Source organism: Sminthopsis crassicaudata, chromosome 6 (genome assembly GCF_048593235.1).
Source record: "Sminthopsis crassicaudata isolate SCR6 chromosome 6, ASM4859323v1, whole genome shotgun sequence".
Taxonomy (NCBI): Eukaryota; Metazoa; Chordata; class Mammalia; order Dasyuromorphia; family Dasyuridae; genus Sminthopsis; species Sminthopsis crassicaudata.
Genome location: NC_133622.1, coordinates 70310780 through 70333270, shown reverse-complemented (window position 1 = coordinate 70333270; position 22491 = coordinate 70310780). Strand labels below are relative to the sequence as shown.

The 22491-nt window shown below is 34.3% G+C and overlaps 1 protein-coding gene across 5 annotated transcripts in view; it reads left to right on the top strand.

The window, feature by feature from the left end:
• INPP4B (inositol polyphosphate-4-phosphatase type II B) overlaps positions 1–22491 on the top strand; it is a 910680-nt gene that overhangs the window by 688310 nt on the left and 199879 nt on the right. For all 5 annotated transcript variants that reach the window (XM_074275067.1, XM_074275068.1, XM_074275070.1 and 2 more), the window contains 2 exons: positions 13584–13714; positions 15982–16086. In XM_074275067.1, the coding sequence (XP_074131168.1) occupies positions 13584–13714; positions 15982–16086 (236 nt within the window). The remainder of the gene's footprint in view (positions 1–13583; positions 13715–15981; positions 16087–22491) is intronic.

The following is a 22491-nucleotide window of genomic DNA, read 5'->3' as shown; positions in this document are numbered from 1 at the left end:
GATTTAATTTCTTCTCTATTATCATCTACTACTGAAAAGAGGAACAATAGAAGAAAAGAGAAGGCAGGAAATGCATCTCTTTCTTGACATATGCTGTTGCTGAGAGATAGAAAAGAATAATCTTGTAGAGAAGAAAAATTGAAGAGCCTCTTGCCAATGTTACTATAAATGTCATGTCTCTTCTCCAAAAAGAGCATAAAACTACTTTAGCTGAATCCATCATCTTAGACTGGAGCTCTTTTTGCCCCAATTCTTCCAGAAAAGAGCTGGAGAAGGAAGTGGTAAACCATTATCTTTCCCAAGAAAACCCCAGGTAGGGTCAGGAAGAACAAGACTGAAAAACAAGAACTACAGAGTTCCATTGCTTAGCAAGGTATCATTTATTTTTAGCACAGTGTGTTCAATTCACTCAGAAAAATAGTGAAAGTATTTGATTACATAAAAGCTATGCTTATCAAAGAACTTTTGTGTGCTATTTATTTCCTTATATTTTTATAATTTCAGATAAACAGACATCAGTGCATATAAGATAGTAAAGTAGAGTTAACTTGGCCCCATATATATGTGTGTGTGTGCATGTTTGTGTGAGAGACTTTTTCATCTAACAACACTGTGTATTGGTGGAAGAATGTGATCTAAGCTTATGGGTGGAATCTTATGTATGCAGTATGTATTTTATTTAAATTTTCAGCAAAAGTTTTGGTTTAAGGTTAATTGAATATTAGTGACTGATATTCATTATGGTAAAAAAAATATCCCAGTAGGATTTCATAAACTGCATTGTTAATAAGAAAAGTTGCCCACAAGGGTTCACCCTATGATCTTGAGAGTAGTATGATTCTCCACTAAAAGGGAAAACATAATCTGCCAATTTAGAGGAAGGCCAAAGGGAAATAAGCATAGAAAGGGAAAGGGTAAATGTTTAATGGTTGCTCTATTAAATATGATATCTCTAAAACTTAGAAATAATCAGAGTAAATTTTTAGCCTTGCTATGATATACTGTATTACTATGTACAACATGTGCAGAAAAGTAGGAAGTCAATTCTTTCTTCACAGATTTGTTATTCCATGCATCTCTGATGTTTTTTTCCAAGAATATTTATAATTGCCTGCAATCCACGTGAGAAGAGATCCTTAAGATGTAACTCATGCATGTTGAACTTTTTTCATGCAGGAAAATAGAGAATAATCAAAGGTCAGTTTACAATCAGATAAACACCAATGTACCTTCTTGGGAACAACAAAATTATCCTTGGGTTTATTGTTTATGTGAAACAGAAGTTTTCTTTGATCAATAATAGGTTGAGTACTTTAAATGTGTCAGTCTAATATTATTGTTTGGAATCCAATCATTTATCAAATACAAACATATTTGATCTGTGTCATGTAGAGTCATTATTGTCCTCATAATCCTAGGCTTTATATCTAAGTTCTTTCTAAATGATAAATGTTTTTTTTAACTCATTTTGAAATCAATTATATTGTCATTGACAAAAATATTTTTTACAAAAATTCTTGTGATTTGTATACAATTCTTATCCCTTCTTGGATCTAATCTGGAGGGATGTTGAGCCTATTGAAGGACATTATGTTTATTTTTGCATCAAGTTTTGGAATTGGGATCTCTCTTGTGAAATTAATGAAATTTCAGATCAACAACAATCATTTATGTTCACTACTTTTCCTCATGTTTTGTTTTATTTTTGCCTTATATTTTGCCTTATGCCTGGATTTTTTTTTACTTATTTAACCTTTTCAAAAAAGGTCTCATAAATAAACTATCTAATTTGCAGTATAGATATGTATACTCTGATCTTTTCATGTAAGAAATATTTATTAATCATTTAGTATGGACATCCTATCCAGTCAACCATCAAGACACTTAGACTTACCTAAAAGAGAATATTTTCACTGCTCTATCACTTCACTTCTATTCTTTCTTTCTACCAGAAATGGCCACCTTCTAGACCTATACAAGAATTATGCAACACAGTATGGAGATTATACCCTAAGGATGATCTCTTAACATTGGGGAGTCAGTGCATAATGACCTATTTTAACCAATGATATATAATCAGCCCCAGATTATGCTTTAGTTTTCATCCTTCTATAAACTAGAATTCCTAGGGCCTTCCTAAAATGGATATTTTGTTGTCTGCTCATTTACCATATGACTATATTGCCTTCCATCTCTTACTCTTGCCCTTGGAACAATAATCAAATCAAAGTCGCCATTGCTACTGGAAAGGACTTAACAATCAGCTTCCATAAGGATCCATTTATAATCTTTGCCCAGACCAAAAGCCTCTTTCTCTTCTCCTCTGTGTGTTTCAGCCTGATTTTAAATTAGAAGTTACTTAGCTATCTCACTTTAATATTTTGGTCCCTAGTGTCTAGCACAGTGTGGTAAATATAGCAATACTTGTTGATAGTTGAAATATAAAATACAGTCCCTTTCCTCAAGGAGCTTAAGGTCTTCTAGGTACAATGAAATGTGTATAGAAACAAACAGAATGGAATTTTTAAATGCTTAGAAAGAATAAGACATTCTCTGAGAGAATGAAGAGAAGCACTTTCATGGGGACAGGATGATTGCCCCTTATATAAATTGAACTTTGAAAGATATTTGAGGTGAATGGGTATTAGTTACCCATAGAATAAGGAGAGAAATCATAATTAGATTTTCATTGATATAAGGAAATATTGAATATGAAAAAATAAAAAATAATTCTCCTGAAATCAATTAGTGTTGGTTTTGATCTGTCCTAGAAACTCTCTCAGACAATGCAGAGCAGCAACTCAATTTTAATTTACAGCCTTTAAATTTTTTTTTTCAATAGTATTTTATTTTTCCAAAATACATGCAAAGGTAGTTTTGAACTTTCTGTTTTATAGACTTAAAAAGTTGTGTGGTACATTGACAGATTAAGGGGCTTTTGTATAATGTCACCCAGCTAGATTATCAGGATTTGAACTCACATCTTCTTAATTATGGGGAGTCAGATCTATATGTTCCAAGCTAAGATGTCTTTTAAATTTTATATTTCAAATTTTAAATTTAGAAGTTCTCTAGGGTTACCCATGGCTCCCCTTTCTTTTGTTTTTGGAGGAGTGTCTTAATATCTCTGTTTCTTCTCTCTACTATTGCCTGCCCTTGAGGATTAAAGGGTATGCCAGTGGTATGTAAAATCTTATACTGTGCACAAAAGTGTGCAAAATGTTTAGATATATATGCAGCTCCATTGTCTGTTTTATTGCTTATGGCACACCCATAATTGCAAATGCTTGTATAAGGAATTCAGTAACCACTCAGGCTGTCTCTTTTGCTGCTGGCATTGCAAATGTGAATCCTGAAAAGGTGTCTACCACGATGTGGATAAAAGACAGACATCCAAAAGATTTATAATGGGTCACATCCATTTGCCAAATTTTATTAGGTCTCAAACCACGAGGGTTCTTCCCTGGATGGAGTGTAGGAGCATGGAAAGGAAGGCAAGCTGCACAGGCTTTTACTATGCTCCTAGCTTCTTCTCTTGTTATTCCAAATTGTAAACATAAAGCTCGGGCAGCCTGATGATATTTAGAATGAAATTCTTGTGCTTCTTGAAATAAAGGAGTATTGGCCAACATGGTTAGAAGGCTATCTGCCTTTGAATTGCCATCAAAAATAGGACCTGGAAGTCCACTATGGGAGTGGACATGCAAAATATAAATCTTAACCTGGATGCTTTCTCACTCGCTCTTGAAGTTCCTTAAAGAGCTGGTATATATTGGAGGCTACAAATTTTATTTGGGCTATGGCAATTCTTTGTACCACACCTACTGAATAGGCTGAATCAGATATTATATTTATGTCTCCCAGATAATAAGCAAGAGCTAGAATGATTGCATACAATTCATTCTGCTGAGTGGACCGAAAAGGAGTTCTGATTACTCTCTTTATAGTACAGCACAAATATTATGTTTGGATGCATCTGTAAAGATAGTTGGTCCTTCAAGAGGAACTTTAGAAACCTTTTCTTCAAGAATCCATCGCCAATTATGTAACAGTCTGTTTATCTTTAAAGGATACCCGTGTGTAAAATTTGGAGCCATGGCTAATAAAATTTGCCACTCTGGGATGGTTTCACAGCACACATTAACTTGTGCATTAGTATAAAAGGTGTATATCTTGTCAGGTCTTATCCCAGATAATTGTACTGCTCATTTAATGGCCTTTAATAAAATTCTAGCCACAAGCACTGGGTAAGGAATAAGGCTTTGTTCTGGTTGTGCTGGGAGGTTCACCCACTCTATCACACTGTCTCCTTGATGAAGGACTGCTGTGGGGGCCTCTTGTGTAGCAAAAACTGATATTTCTAAGGGTTTTGGAGTGACTCTTTCAACCACATTGGATAAAGCCAGTTCAACTTGTCTCAAAGCCTCTTGAGCTTCTTTTGTAAGCTGGGTGGTGAATTTAAAGCACTGTCTCCCCTTAAAATGTCATATAATGGTTGCAATTGGCAGGTAGTCAAGCCTAGCATGGGATGCATCCATTGGATATCTCCTATCAATTTCTGGAAGTCATTTAAGGTGTTTAGCTTCTCTGTTCTTAAGGAGAGTTTTTGTACTGTAAGCACCTTAGGATATACTTCATATCCTAAATATTGAAAAGGAGCATGTCTTTGAATCTTTTCTGAAGCTATGTGCAATTTATAATTTCTTAGTGTTTCTATGGTCTTTTGTAGACATGCTTCTAACATTTGTTCCTCAGGTGCACATCCCAATATATCATCCATGTAATGTAATAACATTACTTTTGGAAATGCTTTTCTTACTGGACTAAGAGCAGCAGCAATATACATTTGACACATAGTAGGGCTGTTTTTCATTCCCTGTGGCAAAACTGTTCATTCATATCTTTTATAAGGCTCAGCTAAGTTAACGCTGGGCACTGAAAAGGCAAATCTTTTCATATCCTCCTTATCTAGAGGGATAGAATAGAAACAATCCTTAATGTCTATAACCCACAGAGGCCATTCTCTAGGCAACTGAGTAGGAGATGGAAGTCCAGGTTGAAGAGTTCCCATGGTTTCCATCTGTTCATTTACCTTTCTTAAATCAGTCAACATCCTCCATTTTCCAGATTTCTTTCTTACCATAAATACTGGGAATTCCAAGGAGTTGTAAGTGTCCTTGGTCAAGTTGTTCCTGTACTATGTCTAATAAGGCCTGAATTTTGTCACTACCTAAGGGCCACTGTTCTATCCACACTGGTGTATCAGTTTTCCATTGGATAGGAACAGGTGAAAGTGTTGGCAGGCCTGCCTAAAAAACTGAAGTACTCATTTTTAACCCTAATTGTTGTAAAATGTCTCTTCCCCACAGATTGATGGAGATTATTTCGACTATAAAAGGAGCAAAAACTCCTGTTTCACCTTCAGATATCTATCTTAAGGGGGTAGCACTAACTTCAACTGCTATTGATCCTCCTACCTCAGACATGTAGGTGTCTGCCTTAGAACCACATGTTCACTACCAAATTCTTTACCTCTCTTGGCTATCCATCAGCTTGGCTCAGCTACCCCAGGCTAGGGAGCCAGGTTAAAGAGAGCGACTTGATGCCTGCAGTGGGCTTATAAAGGGCCTGTGAGGTCACACACACAGACAACTAGCGAGAGAGCCGTCACCCATTAGGAAGCTATCTCAATATGGCCAGGATCCCACCCACAGGGCAGTCCTATATCCACAGAAATTACTTCTGGGAAACTCAATCTCCTGTTGCACCGTGGCCACCCATATAAAGGACCCTTACAATTCCACCCAGCTCTCCACCACCATTGTCCTCTGCCCCACATCACTGAGAAATAGTACTCAAGTATTTTTTACATGGAGAGTAGTCTAGGTCTTTACTTTATAAAATTTTAAAATAAAGGTTTAATGTATCCCTTAATCGACCATATTCTTATGTGAGTAAACTGTTTTTCTTAATCTAATTTTTTTGTGATGTTAAATTTCCTCTTTGAGAGCACAAATTACTTAAATAGCTATGGTTCTAAATTAAATGTTTTCATGATTTTCCTAACTCTCTGTCATTATTGGTACAACATGTGTTCCTTAAATGAGACAATATTTGCAAAGCACTTAGCATAATGCTTGGCACAGAGTAGGCACTTAATAAATGCTTATTCCCTTCCTTTTTCTTCATCTGTTTTGAGATTCCCATGTGAATAACTAGACTGCTCTATTCTAAGTGGCTTGAATCTTGTTGAAAAGACCCTGACGTGTTTTGGGTCATGATGCCATAAGTACAGTCATCTGTAAATAGAAACATCTGTAGAATTTTTCAGTAGAAAATCTCTCTTCTATTTGAATTTTGGATAGAATATTCCATTTAATTCAACTAATATTTACAAACACCTATTATATGCTACTTAATCTTTTAGACATGATGAACAAAAAGATAAAACTTTAGAGTCCCTGAATTTATATTCTCAAAGAAGGGAGGGGAGAAAGAAATGTACAACATGAACAATGAGTAAATTTGAATGCACAATAAATATCGAATAGCTCTCAATTAATAATTATTTAATAAGCACTTAGGAAGTAGTAGAGACCCTTTATAGGAAATGTGTTGAACCTTGCCTGAGTCACACAGCTAGTAAGCATCTGAGGTCAAATTTGTTCTCAGAAAGATTGTCTTCCTGCCTCCAGGTCGGAGACTCTTTCCACTGTGCTAACCTAGCTGTCCCTTTCTATGCCTAAGATTATACAAATTAATAAAAAAGGAAAGTTAAGGAACTATGGGTTAATCCAGCTCTCTGTTGTAATAATAATAATAATGACCAATTTAGGTTAGCTGAATTATCTTGCCTATTGTTGCTACAAGTATGTATTTGCATGTGTACATGTTATCTAGAATTTTTTTCCACACTATGGCACAATGCTTCAGCTTTATTTATCCTCTTTTTTTTTTTTAATTTTCCTTTCCTAGACCTAATCATATTACTCCTTCTGCCTCACCAGGCCCTGCTTTATTCTATTTTTCAGTTCAATTCAGTGCACAATTGTGGATTGCTTCCTACACTCGTGCCTTCTGCTAAGAGCTAGAATGAATATCAAGATGAATGAGTCTGGTTTCTGCCTTCAAGGAGGTCAGAATCAAGGGAAGGGGAAAAGACACATGATACAAGGAAGAAGTCATTAGAAAGTTGGGGCAGCTGGGTGGTACAGTGGATACATAATCAGGGCTAGAGTCAGGAAGGACCTGAGTTCAGATGTGGTCTCAGACTCTTACTATTATGCTACTTTGGGCAAATGATTTAACTCAGTTTGCCTCCTCTGTAAAATGAGCTGGAGAAGGAAATACCAAACCTCTCCAGTATCTCTGCCCCTAACACCAAAAATATAGGGTCAAGAAGAATCAGATATATTCACAATGACTGAACATCATAAGAAAGTGACAGATAAAGGACCATAGAATGCTGGAGAATCATTGCAGCAGTTATAGTTGGAGAGACTGGGTTTCAGTTCAATAGTCAACTAGTAATATTTGCTCTGTAACTAAAAACAAGTCATATAACTTCTTAGAGTACCTCATCTGAAAAATGGGGATGATAATTTCCTTAAAATTTAGCCCTTATGTATTTCACTGTATGTTATACCTGTAAATTTCACAAAATATACATTGGGTGAGCTCCTTGAGAGCACACTCTCTTACTTTTCAGTTAATTTCCCCTGAATTTAGCAGTGTGTTTTCCATATAGTGAATGCTTAACAAATGTTTTCCCTTTTTCTGTCATCTACATACCTACCTACCTATTTATCTAAATATCTTTCCACATAGTAAAATATCTATTTATTTGTGCATTTATTCATTCATCTCCTATTACTTTTCAGTTAATATCCCCTGAATTTAGCAGTGTTTTCCACATAATGAATGTTTAACAAATTCCCTTTTTCTGTCATCTTCGTACATACTACCTATTTATATACTTATTTTTCCACATAACAAAATATCTATTTATTTGTGCATTTATTCATTCATCTCCTTTTACAACACTTTTTAATGCAATAATAATTCACAGAATCTGCGAGTGTCAGAACTAGAAGAAATATTCCTAACTAATGAGGTCCTTTTGAGAAAAACATTTCATATAACTTTGAAAGTTATGGGAGTTAATTGATAAATGGTCAAAGGATATGAACAATTTCAGATGAAGAAAATGAAACTATTTCTAGAGATATGAAAAGATGCTCTAAATCACAATTGATCAGAGAAAACAAAACAAAAAACACCTTCCACTACCTTCAACTAGAGACAATTGCAAAACAATTTAATGAAATGCACAGCAAATATTGTCCAACGTCAAATGTTATACATATCAGTGGGACAACTAGACTCACATCCACACACAGAAAGAAAAGGAAGTCACAGGTGTAACTAGAACACATAGTAGAGGGATCCATGCAAAAAGACAAATTTCAGAGAAATCAGTTGGAGAGTTGCTGAGTTAATTATGGCATATGAATGTTATGGAATATTATTGTTCTGTAAGAAACAATAAGTGGAATGATTTCAGAAAGGCCTTGAGAGACTTACATTAACTGATGCTGAGAGAAATGAGCAGAACCAGGAGATCATTGTGCACAAAATCAATATTATATGATGATAAATTCTGATGGACATGGCCCTCTTCAATAATGAGATGATTCAAACCAGTTCCAGTGATCTTGTGATGAAGAAAGTCATCTACCCCCAGAGAGTATTGTGGGAACTGAGTGTGGACTATAGCATAACATTCTCACTCTTTTTGGAAAGACAGTTTATGTCTTTGAAGCAACAGGATTATTGAGGTCTTCTATTAATCAGAGAACTTCTTAAATTCTCTTAGTGTCTATAATTTATGGTCCTAAGAGAGCATTATTTCTTCTGGACTCTTTCCCAATCAGTCTAATATAATTCTGAGGATGCTGCTATGTCTGCTGTTCTTTAGTCACTTCAGTCCTGTCTGACTCTTTGTGTGACTCCATTTGGGATTTCCTTGGCAAGGATACTGGGGCGGTTTGCCATTTTCTTCTCCAAAGCATTTTATAGGTAAAAAACTAAGAGTTATACGACTTGCCCAGAATCATTCAGTTCAGTAAATGTCTAATGTTGATTTGAAATCACAAAGAAGGATAATCTTGCTGATCCAGGCTTGACACTCAACTACTAAGCCACCTAGCTGTCCATCTGGCTTGTAGCAGGTATTTAATAAACATCTACTAAATTGAATCAAATTCATTGGAGAGATCAGAGGAGGCTTCATGGAGAAATTGTTACCTAAACTATACTTTGAATAGCACATAAGTTGATGCCCAAGGTCACAAAGTTAGTAACTGTCCATTTTAATATCTAGCTACTTTTGGAGAGATCTGCAGGGAGGAGAGAGGGCAATATTTCTTTCATTATTTAAAAAGGATAGTTATTTTAGACCTGCCCTCTAAGCACTATACTTGGTTATCTCTACCTTATGCATAATTAAGACTTACTAAATGTTTGTTGAGTTTGCTGAATTGGTTGAACATTTGATATCCACAGTGCAAGCTATTTCCAAGTGTATTAAGAATCTCACAAGTTCACTGATTACCTGCTCTGCAAAATAGTGTGTTAAATATTTAGAGGAAACAGAAGAAACCTCAGGTACATCCTGGTATCTTAATGAAGAACTAACACTGTGTTTATTATCCTTTTCATAATAAATAGAAGCCCTTGTGATCATGTGAGATACTATTTATAAAGCACTTAGCACCATGTATTTATTTCACTCTTCCTCAAGGCAACAAGGACAAGAGTATGTTTTAGCAGATAATTCTAATATAACATTTTTTCTTTAATTTTCGGAACTATGGATGACTTAGCCTCTGTATTTTGAGCTGACACTGAGTCTAGTATATAGCTGCTGATTCCTTTGATGGAAGATCTATAGAATCAGGGAAATTTGTTGTAATGAAAGCAAGAGGGAAAATGCTTAACAATCTGAAGTGAAATGTACTGTTTGCTTAATAGGTCTTATTTGTTTGTTGTTGTTGGAGGTCAATATGTGCAAGGGAATATTGGAGGAGGAAAGAGGAAGAAAAATGACATTTCAGAACCTCAGTGTGAAGGCCAATTAGTATGATCTGTATCTAAAGAAAAAAAAATCCTTTTTATAATTTACTTGACATTGAGTTTTACCTTACTATTAACCATTTTCATTCTGTTCTTTCCAATCCAAAATGTATTTACTAAATGGAGAAGAAAGTAAGAGTTGAGTAGTTCTATCTCCTATTCTCATTATTCCTAATTTTTTTTTTGAGAGAATCCGGATTAAATGACTAGCTCAAAGTGACATAATTAGTAAATATCTGAGGTCAGACTTGAATTCAGATATTCCTGATCTAGAGTCACTGCTTTATTCACTGTGCAACTTAGCTTTACCCCATCTCCAGGCTTTCAACCCCTTCTTAACCTGACCCTTCTTTAAGTTTTCTTACCATTCATTTTCTTATACATCCTCTACAATCTTAGGAGACACTGACCTTTTTTGTTGTTCCTTGACTAAAACACTCTATTTTTGTTGTTCCTTGACTAAAACACTCTATCTCTCAACTCTGAGCATCTTTGTTTTTCTATGTGTAAATCTGTGTAGATCTTTTATATATGTTTACATGCTTTTTCTCCCATTCACATTTTAGCCTCTTGTGGATGGGGATCCCTGACTTTGTACCCTCAGCCTAGCGTAATTTGGGCACATAGTAAACTCAATAATTCTTGTTGATAAATAACTGATTTGACTAAAGAAAGAGAAAAGAAGCCCTGTGTGGGTCATGATGGTGAAAAAACCAAGAACAATGCTAAGCTTAAATTTATGTGATAAGGGTTAAATTCCTGTGTTTCAGAGAAAGAACTATAGTACATTCTTAGGTCTCTTAGCATATTGTGAATCAGGATATTATTATGTTCTCAGTTGTAAAATGCCCTCTCATTTCTTTAAGTAGACATATTTTTTATAAAATAAAACAACATAAAGATACACTGATGACCCCTTTCCAAATCTCACATAATTCTACAAGTTCTTTTGGACCGAATGAGGAAAGGGTGATTCCTAGTATCTTTTTTTAGCCCTCATTATGTCACCTCCCATACCAAGCTCCAAAACCTTTTCCTGATCCCTAAATCAATTCATCAAAAATATATGAGATGAATGATAGCTAACCATTATAGGACCATCAAAAATAATTGTAGTCTTTATATAGGCCTTTACTGTGTGCCTAAAGCTAAGTGCTTTACAATTATGATGTAATTTAATCCTGACAAAAACCCTGGTCTATAGGTCCTCTTATTATCCCACTTTTACAGGTGAGGCAGATAGAGATTAAATGTCTTGCCAAATGTCGCACAGTAGATATCAGGTTGGATTTGAACTCAGGTTTTCTTAATGCTACGAGCTCTATTTACTCCACTACTCATCTGCCTGTTAAATAAGATGCTGCAATGAAAACTAGAATTCCATTGAGGGAAGCCACAAAAATGTTCTTAAATATTTGAAAGCAAGTCATGTGTTGTTTTTGTTTGTTTGTTTGTTTGTTTTTTTATTATAGTTCAAGGAAGATTCATGATTTCTGTGACATGTTCACTATTACTCACCCCTTTATCCATGTCCATTTTATCATCAGGAGAGGTCTTCTTCTTCTTCTTTGAATATCTTGTAGATATTAGCAAATATATCTTCTTTTGCTTGCTCTTGCTACATGAATTATCTGTCTTCTTCAATAATGTATTCTTGATGTCCTTTTTGTCATTTTTCATTTGTACATCTCTTTCATAAGTTATAACTTTTGGTCATAACCTAAGATTCTCATACTCAAAACAAAACATTTTATTTTTACAAAGTCACAAATCTATGAATTTTGTATTAAGCAGCAAAGTAGCAAAGACATCTTATTATTTTTGGTCATACAACATCTCATAGAACTACTATTGGTGAATGATGTTTTTTGTTGTTGTTGTTGTTTTTAATGAAAGGAATAGCTAGATGTACAGTGGATAGAGCACCCACCCTAAGAGTCAGGAAGACCTGAGTTCAAATCCATCATCATTGATATTATATGATTTTGGGCAAGTCATTTAACCCCAGTTACCTCGCTAAATGAAAAATAAGGGAGATGGTACATGAGAGCTTTGAACATTACAAATCAAATCGGACTTTTAGTTGATTAACATTAAATAGATAAATGGTATTTAGGTTCAGAAGTATTATTGAAGATCTAAATGACATAATTAAGAATTTCTTTTGATGAAAAAATAATACAGAACAATCATGAAATCTTTTATCTAATTAAATTATCCTTTTTTTGGAAGGTGACAGAATAACTTCATTAAACCTAGTAGTGACAAAGTATTTTATTTTTCTTTGTAAATGTATAAATGTCTCATTTCTTCCATAAAGTCTCACTCTGATGTCTCATTGTGCTTTGATTTTGGGTTTCTTAAAAATAATGGCAACTGAGAAAATTATTTTTCTATTATTTTGATAATAAATTATCAAATTAGGGTACATTTTTTCTCCTCCTATGTCCTCATTTAAGACTTTCCCTCTTCAAAAAAAATTAGTCTCTGAAGGATGAGGTCAATTTATAAGATTAATTCTAATCTTTCAGGAACATGTTCTTTATCTGGGAGGAAGGAGGGGAAAACCCATCCAACTAAGGATACCTTATTTCTTCTTAGAATATAAATAGAATTCAATATAAGCAAGTTTTTGACCCAGAGAAATAAGATCCTGTCCTTGTACTCCTCTTTTAGTGTTTAGGATGATGTAGCTCAAGAGAAAAAACAACCAGAGTATTCAGTTGGAGGTGGATTCTCTTATCTAGATTTCTAAAGGCAGTAATTAAGCCACTTTCTCAGCAGGATTCCTAGCCCACTTCCTCATTAAAATATCCATTAATCAGGGCTGATTTTCATTTGTTCAGGACATTTCCTTTCAAAAAAGAATTATAGCTTTCTTAGTCTCCATATTTTGGTCCTTGATGATCAGGGGTTTCTCTCAGAAAAGCAATGTATTGATTATTAGCCTAATTAATAGATTATTAGTTGCCCAGAAACTCTGTCTCTTGAGGTTTTTCATTTGTCACATAAACTTGCAAAGGATTCAAGGGTAATCCTCTTTATGGACTCTCTGATTATCTAAGAACTACTGTATTATCTGATACACTATTTAAACCCATATCCCTCCAGTCTTCCATCCACAGTGCCCTCCTGCTGATTCTAGATACAAGTCAAGTGTAGATTCATATAGGGATAAAGCCAACAGCTAAAACCTCATGGATCAGCAAGTATTTGTGTGATTTTCTGTTTTAGAAACTTGAGTCCTGGATGAGACTGATCCTAATACAATTGCAACATTAATTCCACTCAAATGCTGCTTTAATAAAAATTTAAAAAAAAAAACATTTTAAGTGTTAAGTCATTATTGAATATTCTCCAATTCTCTCTATTTCATTTTTTCCTAGGTTTTTTTTCAAAGAATTTCTTAATTAAAAGAATATTTTCTTTTATCTTCCCTTCTGTAATAGAAACCAGGAACTGAAGGATCTTGGTGAGCTGGCACCACACTGGGATAATCTACGTAAAAACGTTCTTGCTCACTGTGAACAAATGGTGAATACATACCAGGACATTCTGGCAGAACTTGGGAAGCAAACAGGTTTGCAACTTGTCTTTCGAAGTTTAGTCACTGGAATGACAGCACATATGTGATAGGAAGTAAGAAGCAGTATGGATGATTTCAGAAGAAATAGAAAGGGAAGGAGAGGGGGGGAAAAAGTGTTTGTTCTTTCTGACTGGGATGGCCTATAGTCTTCTATAGTAGCTAATTGACAGCTAAGGGAGATTTAGAGTCTCCTCACAAGATCCTGGAGTGTTGTTAAATGGAAACAAGTAAACTTAGACCATTCTCCAATACTGATTCTGGAGCCTATGGAATCCTGTGATTTAGCTTTTAGATTATTTCTAAGAAAGAAAGAAAGAAAGAAAGAAAGAAAGAAAGAAAGGAAGGAAGGAAGGAAGGAAGGAAGGAAGGAAGGAAGGAAGGAAGGAAGGAAGGAAGGAAGGAAGGAAGGAAGGAAGGAAGGAAGGAAGGAAGGAAGGAAGGAGAAAAAGAACTAGATTATTTCTAAACTTAATTTTAGTTTTAAAATTCTATAATTCTAGAAATTAGGGTAAAAGTAAAAAAAAAAAATAGGAGCCATACATCATCATAAAAGCAAAGAACATTTTTTAGCCCATCAGAAGACATGTAACTTTCAGAATCAGATGGAAGTATTAACTAATAGGAACTATTAATATCAATTAGCTATTAATGTTAATTAACAAGTGATGCTAATTAATAATTGACCCTTAATTTGATGTTCCTGTCTTCTTAAAGCAAAACAGTATGTTAATACAGCTAATTGTGATTCCAGTTGTGATGATACTAATTCTGATACCACATCCTAGTTATCTCTCATTAAGATCAATTAATAATCAGCAATTCTTATCTGCTTCTCAAGTTTTGGGTGAAGCCTTGTCTTTTTTCCCTGCAAAATCTAAGTTACCATCTGGTAAACATCATGGAATTCAATTTATTCAATAAATATTAATGAAGTGACTGTCAGGATTGAAAGGTAAAACTTAACCACTCCATGTCCTCAAGAAATTTACAGTTCATTAGAAGTATACAATTCATATGCTAATAATATTATCAATACAATAAATATATTAATAAATACAGACTCTGTACAAAGTTATACAAAGCTGTTTCAAGTGACAGAAAACAGGGGAATAGGAAAACTTTACTATATGAAGAGAAACAAAGGAAAATTGGGATTATTCTGAGAAGCTTGTGTAAAGATTTCCCAGACTTGGAGTTAGGATACCTGAATTAGAAATACATTAGTTAAAAAACTTAAATTAAAAGTTAAAGTTAAAAATTAAAAATAAAAAGTTTAAAAAATTAAAAATTAAAGTGTGATCCTGAAATTCTGAGCCTGATTCCCAATCTGAAGTTATAATAACTAAACTACCCCAAATATGCATATACTACTTGCTCAATAGTTTTTTGTAAACAAAAAAGCACTTTTGAGAAATATTAGTAATTATTACTTTGCTCTTACATTTCATTTTTTTTAAATGATCAATTTGTTACCAAATGTAATTTCTAAACACCAATATGCAGAATTTGGTTTTGAGGTGTGTGTATGTTTACATGTGGGTACATATGCAGCATAATGATATAAAGACCACTAGTTTGGTAACTCTAAAACAAGCTTTTTTCCTCTATTTACTTCATTTATATATGGGCAGGCTATGATGGGCTTTCTTCACAAATTAAATATACAAGTTTAACTTGATAGACTCTAAAGTCATCTCTAGTTCTAATTGGATTATGCTACGGTCTTACAAATCGCTGCTATGTAAACTAGTGCAGATTTAAATAAAACTATTTTTTAATACTTATTTTGTTCTATTATTTATTGACATGAGCACTTTTTCCTCTCAAAACTTGTCTGTTTTTACCATTGGGGAATCATAGAAAAGGAAAACTTTGCTATTATCTAATCATATGATTCTAAATTAGTCATATTTTCTCTCATTTTCTGTGCTTTTAGAACATGTAAACATATATTATGTTTTCTATTTCTACAGACGTATAAATATTTATATATGTAAAATGGGGTTTCATTCCTAGCACATGATGGTTTTTAATTTATCATTAAGCATCATGTCTACTACTCAAAGCAAACCTCACAAAATTAATTTATCTTATGAGTCCAATATAATTCTGTGGCTGCAAGCAGAGGTGTAGCTATTAGAACATAGGCTTGGGGCAGGGAGAAAATGAGAATGTGGTTACACAGATGTGTTTGTCTCTCATTGGCTTGAGCAGATGTCGGACTGTTCAGTTAATGGCACTTAAAGTAATTTCTTTTCCAGGGTCTTCCTTCAGACCAAGCTGCAGCAAAGGGGAGAAGACGTTAGAATTCGTTCCAATAAACTTGCATTTGCAAAGAATGCATGTTCACGGTCCCCAATTGAAAGGTAAAATATGTTTCCCAGAGGGGTGCATGAGAGATGGGATGTGGAATTGTTAATGCATTTTGTGTTCACTGAGGCAGAATCATCGCCTTTGAATGATTAAGCTAAACAATTGAGGAGGCCTTGAAGCAGTACATGAGGGTGTACTATTATTCTAGTAAAGAGTACAAGCTCTTGAAGCGGTAGATTTAAAAACATGGCCAGCTGGAACAGGATGGAGAATGATTAGGTCGGGCAAATGAGACCCTGGGAGACTGTACAGAAGCTGCCAGGACTTGTGTACTGAGGGGAGTAAGGGCCCTGAACAGCTGTGCTAGCGAGAATGCTGGATCCCCCCATTCCTTCATGCAGCACTAACAGTAGCCAATGGGAGAGTCAAGCAGCCTTCAAGTTTTAGTTGGAGAAAGACTTTTACTGGTCTAATTCTGCCTCCCAAGACTCCTCTCACACCTCCACATTAGGTACCAAAGACCAGGTACCAACATCTCTCTTGTGAGGTAGTAAAAGGATGCTGATAAATCAATCTTCCTCTTTACAGCTGGCTTTGGTAGGTGAAACAATCTCATTTTCTCCTTAATTATCAAGGAGGATGTGCTGAGGTGGCCAGTGTCCCTCATCTTGAAGTATATACAGGATTCTGTTATCTTCTGCTGTGTCGTTCCTGGGAGAAAAAACATGCTCACTCTTTTTACTTATATAAAATGCATGCATCCTTAGACAATTCAGTTAGATCTAAGTCTTTTCACAGGCAGCAAAAGATCAAGATTCGTGTCTTCAAAGCAAAATAAACTACTTATTTTAAAATAACATAAAATATTAATGTATTGAATTTGATAGAAAAATTTTAATACGAATTTAAAGCCAGAAGTCAATGATATGAAATTTAGTTTAATGAAAAAAAGAACTTGAAACCCTCTCTTACTGAACACCTCCAAAACTGAAATTACCTTGGTCAAGAGGGTAATGAATAGCAGAGTTCCAATGTCCTATGACCAAGGGCCTTTGACTCCAAATCCAACTCTTTTTCTATTGTATCATTCTGTATCTTGTTTGCAGTGAATGAATATTATCAAGTGGATAGAGTACTGGACCAAGAATCAGGAAGATTCATCTTCCTGAGTTCATACATGACCTCAGACACTTACTAGTTGTGTAATCCTGGGTCAATCATTTAGCCTGAAGCTGGAGAAGGAAATGGCCAACCATTCCTATTCCTTTGTCAAGAAAACTGCAAATGAAGTCAGAAAGAGTTGGACTGAAAATAAAATGGGGCTAATGTTACTGGATCTCAGAATTTACTGGGTATGAGGTATAAGAAAACTGGAAAGTTATGAGGAGGAAGGGAAAGACAGGATATGATAGGATTTGAACACTAAATACAGTTTTCCATTTGATCCTGGAGCTGACATCCAGCTACTAGAATGCATGTAGGGCCTGAAGGATGTAGGGGAGGATGTCAGATTTGTACCTTATGGAGACCAGCCAGCAGTTGCAGGTTATTGCAGGACCTCAGGAGTGAATAAGTAAGCTTGCACTGGGGTACAAGTATTATCAGAGGGGAGAGTGCTGAAGTAATAAAATGTATTTTGAGTTGAAAAAATTGTTACCCCCATCAAAAGAAGGCTTATCTTGTCTAGTTTATGGTTTCCTTGGAATGGTTTATGAAAGTATCTTTGTTTTATCTGCTATTAGAGACTATAGATAATCTCTGAAGTAATCTTATCAAATATCTGAACTTAGATTTGGATTTTGTAATCAGATAGCATGGGTTCTATTAATGTCTTTGATTCTTACCGTATGACCTTAGACAAATTATTTAAGTCCAAGCTAGACTTTAAATTTCTTTTTTATTTTTTAAAATTATACTGAATTAGCAGTTTTTGTAGAGGGAAGTTAGAGAAAACAAAAGACTACTTTTCTTTTATATAAGCAGAATAGAAAAATCACTCACATATTTGGGGAAAATATTTTACATAGCTATTAGTGATAGCGCATTAAATTGTGAATCCCAATTTATTTTTATCTTTCTGCTACATGGGATAGAAACGATGAACTGAGAGCTGAAAAACTACAAAGGCAAATGTAAAATTTTAGAAAAGAAATTATCTGCAAGTATCATCTTGAAAGAGCAATAAATTGCTTTGATTTGTCAATTATGATTTATTGAATTCATTCAATAATGGGCCTCTAATTAAGTTGGAAACTGTTATCAAAATCTCTTATTTCCTTAGCTATAGAGCAGAGAAAAAAGATGTGAGGGTCTTTGATGGTAGGTAGGCAGAGAACTGAGATAACTCAAAAACCTATAGATACTGACAACAAAGCAAAAAGAAAAAAAAAAAAGATGAAGGGAGAACATATTTCTTTCTTTGAAGTGATAAAGGGGAAAAAAGTGAAATTCTAGGAAGCTTAACTGTTAAAGATTAGTGAGGAAGGTACTGAATTATACATTAGACTTTATTTTCTTTAGAAGTTCCCCATTATGTAAGATCTACATAATGTTTAATAAAACATTTAATAACATGCTTAACTTTTCCAAAAAGTACTTTATTGGTATATGCCTAGAAGAAACATTTTTAAAAATCTGAATTTCTTGAATGATATCACTTAGTAACAGGATATTCTTAATGGGGGAAAATACAGGGCATGTCACTCTAAAAATAAAGATAAATCTCAACATGTTCAGTGCTAAATCTATAAGCCTAGAGTGATTAGCATGTTACAAGGAGTTGGAAAGTTGGGCTTAAGGTAGAGTTTAGTCATAGAGAAGGATCTGTATTTTACCAAATAGTTAACTGAAATTTTCACTTTATAAAACTCACTGTCTAGCAATCTGTATTAGAATTTTTCTAACTCAAAGCTATGTTGAATTTCCATTTAATTTTCTATTTAACATATACTAATCATAACATTTAACCAAATGAAAGAGTCTGCTATCCAAGGTGATTCTGAAGGTCACATTGACCTAATCTTGCTATTTTATTGGTGAGTTATAGAAAGGTAGTTTCAGATGCTTTTTAAACTATCATTAAATCACTTTGGCCTTCTGGATGTGATAAATTGCCCCCCTTTCCTGAATTTGAAGGAACATCAGCACATATATTTACCAAAGCTCAACTCTGAGGATAATGTCCTAGTAGGTAAATCTAGGAGAGCTTTCCTTTCACACATTAGAACTAATGGTATCATGGCTCATAGTGACAAATGAAGAGGAAGCCCCTAGACAATTGAGTTAATTTTTCACTTTTTTCATTATGTTAATGGAATGTAACAATTGTTAATAGGATACCCACTGTATTGATGTATTAGCATTAGAACTTGACCCCACCCTAGTCTTTTGGAGGAATGGAAAAAAAAAATTCCCAAATCCCTAAATAGAGTTGTATGTCAACAGAGAATATCATGTCATGGGAATGTATGTGGTGCCATAAAAAATGTACTATCTCAGCACTGTTTGTATTGCAAGTGTATGATGACCTAGCAAGGTCAGCGTTCAAGGGGGCAGATTGCATAGGGATAGGAGCATTGGGCTAAGCATAGGAAGACATCAGTTTAAGTTCCTAGTAGGCTGACTTTGGCTTCTTACTCATACACATTTGAGTCCCTCCTACAAACGGGCATAAAAATACTTGCAATACCTTCTTAATTGGGTTATTGTCAGGGTCAAATGAAATGCCATGTTATAAATTGCTCTATAAACTGTCCCATGCCTAGACATATTAGATATTTAACAAATATTTGTTGAGTAGATTTGAATTGGTTTGAAAATGCAAAATGATATTATGAGATCTGTAAGTTGATGAGAAGCAGTATAATTTAGTAAGGGAAAAATATGCAGGGAGCCTTCCTTTCTTTCTCCTTACCTCTTTCCTTCCTTCCTTCCTTTCCTTCCACCTATTCTTCTTCCTCTCTCTCTCTCTCTCCCACTCTCTTTCTTTATTACCTCCCTTCCTCCCTCCCTCCTTCCATTCCTTTGTTCTTCTCTCCCTCCTTCCTTTCTTTTTTCCTTCCTTCCCTCCTCTTTTCTTTCCTTCCTCTCTTCTCTCTTTTCTTCCCTCTTAATTTCTTTTTTCCTTTCTCCCTCCCTTCATTTTGCCTTCCTCCCTCCCTTTCCTTCTTCCCTTCCTCCCTGCCTTCCTCTCTTATTGTTTACCTCTCTTCCTTCTTCCCTTTCTTTCTCTCTTCCTTCTTTTTTTTCCTTTTCTCTTTGCCTTCCTTCCTTCCTTCCTTTTTTCCTTCCTTCCTTCCTTCCTCTCTTCTTTCCTTTTTTCTTTCCTTTCTCCCTTCCTTCCTTTCTTTTTTCCTTATTCTCTTCCTTCCTCTTTTCCTCCCTCCCTTCTTTTCTTCCATTCTTCCTTCCTTCCCTCTCTTCTTCCTTCCATCCTTTCTTCTTTCCTTTACTCCCTCTATCCCTCCCTCATTTCTTTTTTTCCTTCCTCAAATTGATACTATTACAATATGTAGGGCATCTATCACATAAGTCATACATTTCTTTGATAACACAGCACTTACTGGTTATGCATTGTACCCTCTGATACCCATCATATATTTTATGGTGTCTTGTGAGTGCTGTTCATTGTTCATTCTTCAAATATGGGAGTGTTCTATGATTTAGAGCTATATGATGTTGGTATTAAAAAGTTTGACCTTTGTCTCACAAGGAAGTTTGTAGTCATTTTAAAGATTAATTAACAAAACATCTAAAACTATGATTTAAAATACATATTTTGTCTTATCTTATTTCATTCTGGATAGAATATTTACATTATTAAAACTTATTTAAGAATAACTTAAATTTTGACATAAGATCCTTTGGCTCTTCATACTCCATCCCTATTGATAGAATTATTCAAAAAGCTAAATCCTTGGGCCCTATACTGACAATCTGCTCATATCATATGCTTTCACTTCTTCAGTAAAGAATAACTAATTCTAATAGGGATCCAAAGATGAAATATTTATCACAGTTTATATTTCATAAGTTGTCTTTTTTATATGGTGATATGTTTGGTGATTCCAAAGATTTAGGTCAATTAGATCAATGGAAATAGGGAGAAAGAAAAGATGAATGTTTCCTTTTTGAAATATTCACATTTCCGACTACTTTCAGTATTTCTGGAGTTAACTATAGTAGCATTTTTGTTTTTGGTGGGGAGGAAGGAAAGAAGAAATCAAAAGCATTTACTAACTGCTGGCTATTGGCCAAACACTGTAGTAAATACTTTACAAAGGTTATCTCATTTGACCCTGGGAAATAGATGCTATTATTATTATTATTATTATTATTATTATTATTATTATTATTATTATTATTATTATTATTATTATTATCTCATTTTACAGATAAGGAAATAGAGACAAACAGATGTTAAAAGATTTGCCCAAAGTCACAATGCTTGTACAGTTTCTGAAGTGGAAAGCTCAACTTAAGTCTCTCTGATTCTGGGCCAGTGCTTTATATAATGTGACCTCTGTCAGGGGTAAAGAGAAAGAAAAAACAATGTGTGAAATGCTGGTTTCTCTGAATTTTAAAAAATTAACTAAAATTAAATATAGGAAATCCTTTATTTTCTTCCTTATTTTTTTATGTTTCTATGCTCATCTACAGATTAGAATGGATCCAATCTGTATTTTTCTTTATTCTCTACAGTGGTTGTTCACACATGTTCCATAGGGATCTTCTCTATTCTACTAAAATCTTTCCTATAGGATATTTCATCTTTTGTTTATTTATACCTGAGCAGTTCTTAGGTTGCCCATCTGTTATGCCTTATCTTGCTAAGTTAGCAAATCCTAGCTTTCTTTTACGCAAAGTTTAAGGTTGAATTACATTATTTTAAAACTTCTTTATAATTCTAACACCCTGTGGTTTCCTGATCATACATTTCCTCAGTGATATCCATTAGACACCTAGAGCATTGTTATAATTTTTTTTCTTTTTAAGATTAATTTCTTTAAACATTTCCCAATTATATTTTTAATATTCATTTTTTCTTAAATTTTGTGTTCCAGATTCTCTCTCCTTCCTATCCTGCTCTTATCCCTTTAGAAGGCAAATAATATGTTATCAATTATACATATGAAATCATGTAGAACATATATCTATATTAGACATGTTGCAAAAGAAAATACATGCAGAAAAGTAAAGTGTAAAGAGTTCTACACAGAGTTCATCATTCTGTTTCTGGAAATTGATAGCATTTTTCATCATGAGTTCCTTAAAAAATCTTAGAACATTGTATTGATCAAAATAACTAAGTCTTTGACAGTTAATCATCATTTTCAATATTGCTCTTGCATCTTGCATTGCTGAATGGCATCTTTCATCATAAAGTCTTTGAAATTGTCTAGGATCATGTATTGCTGAGAATAACTAAGTTATTCACAGTTGATCATCATACATTATTG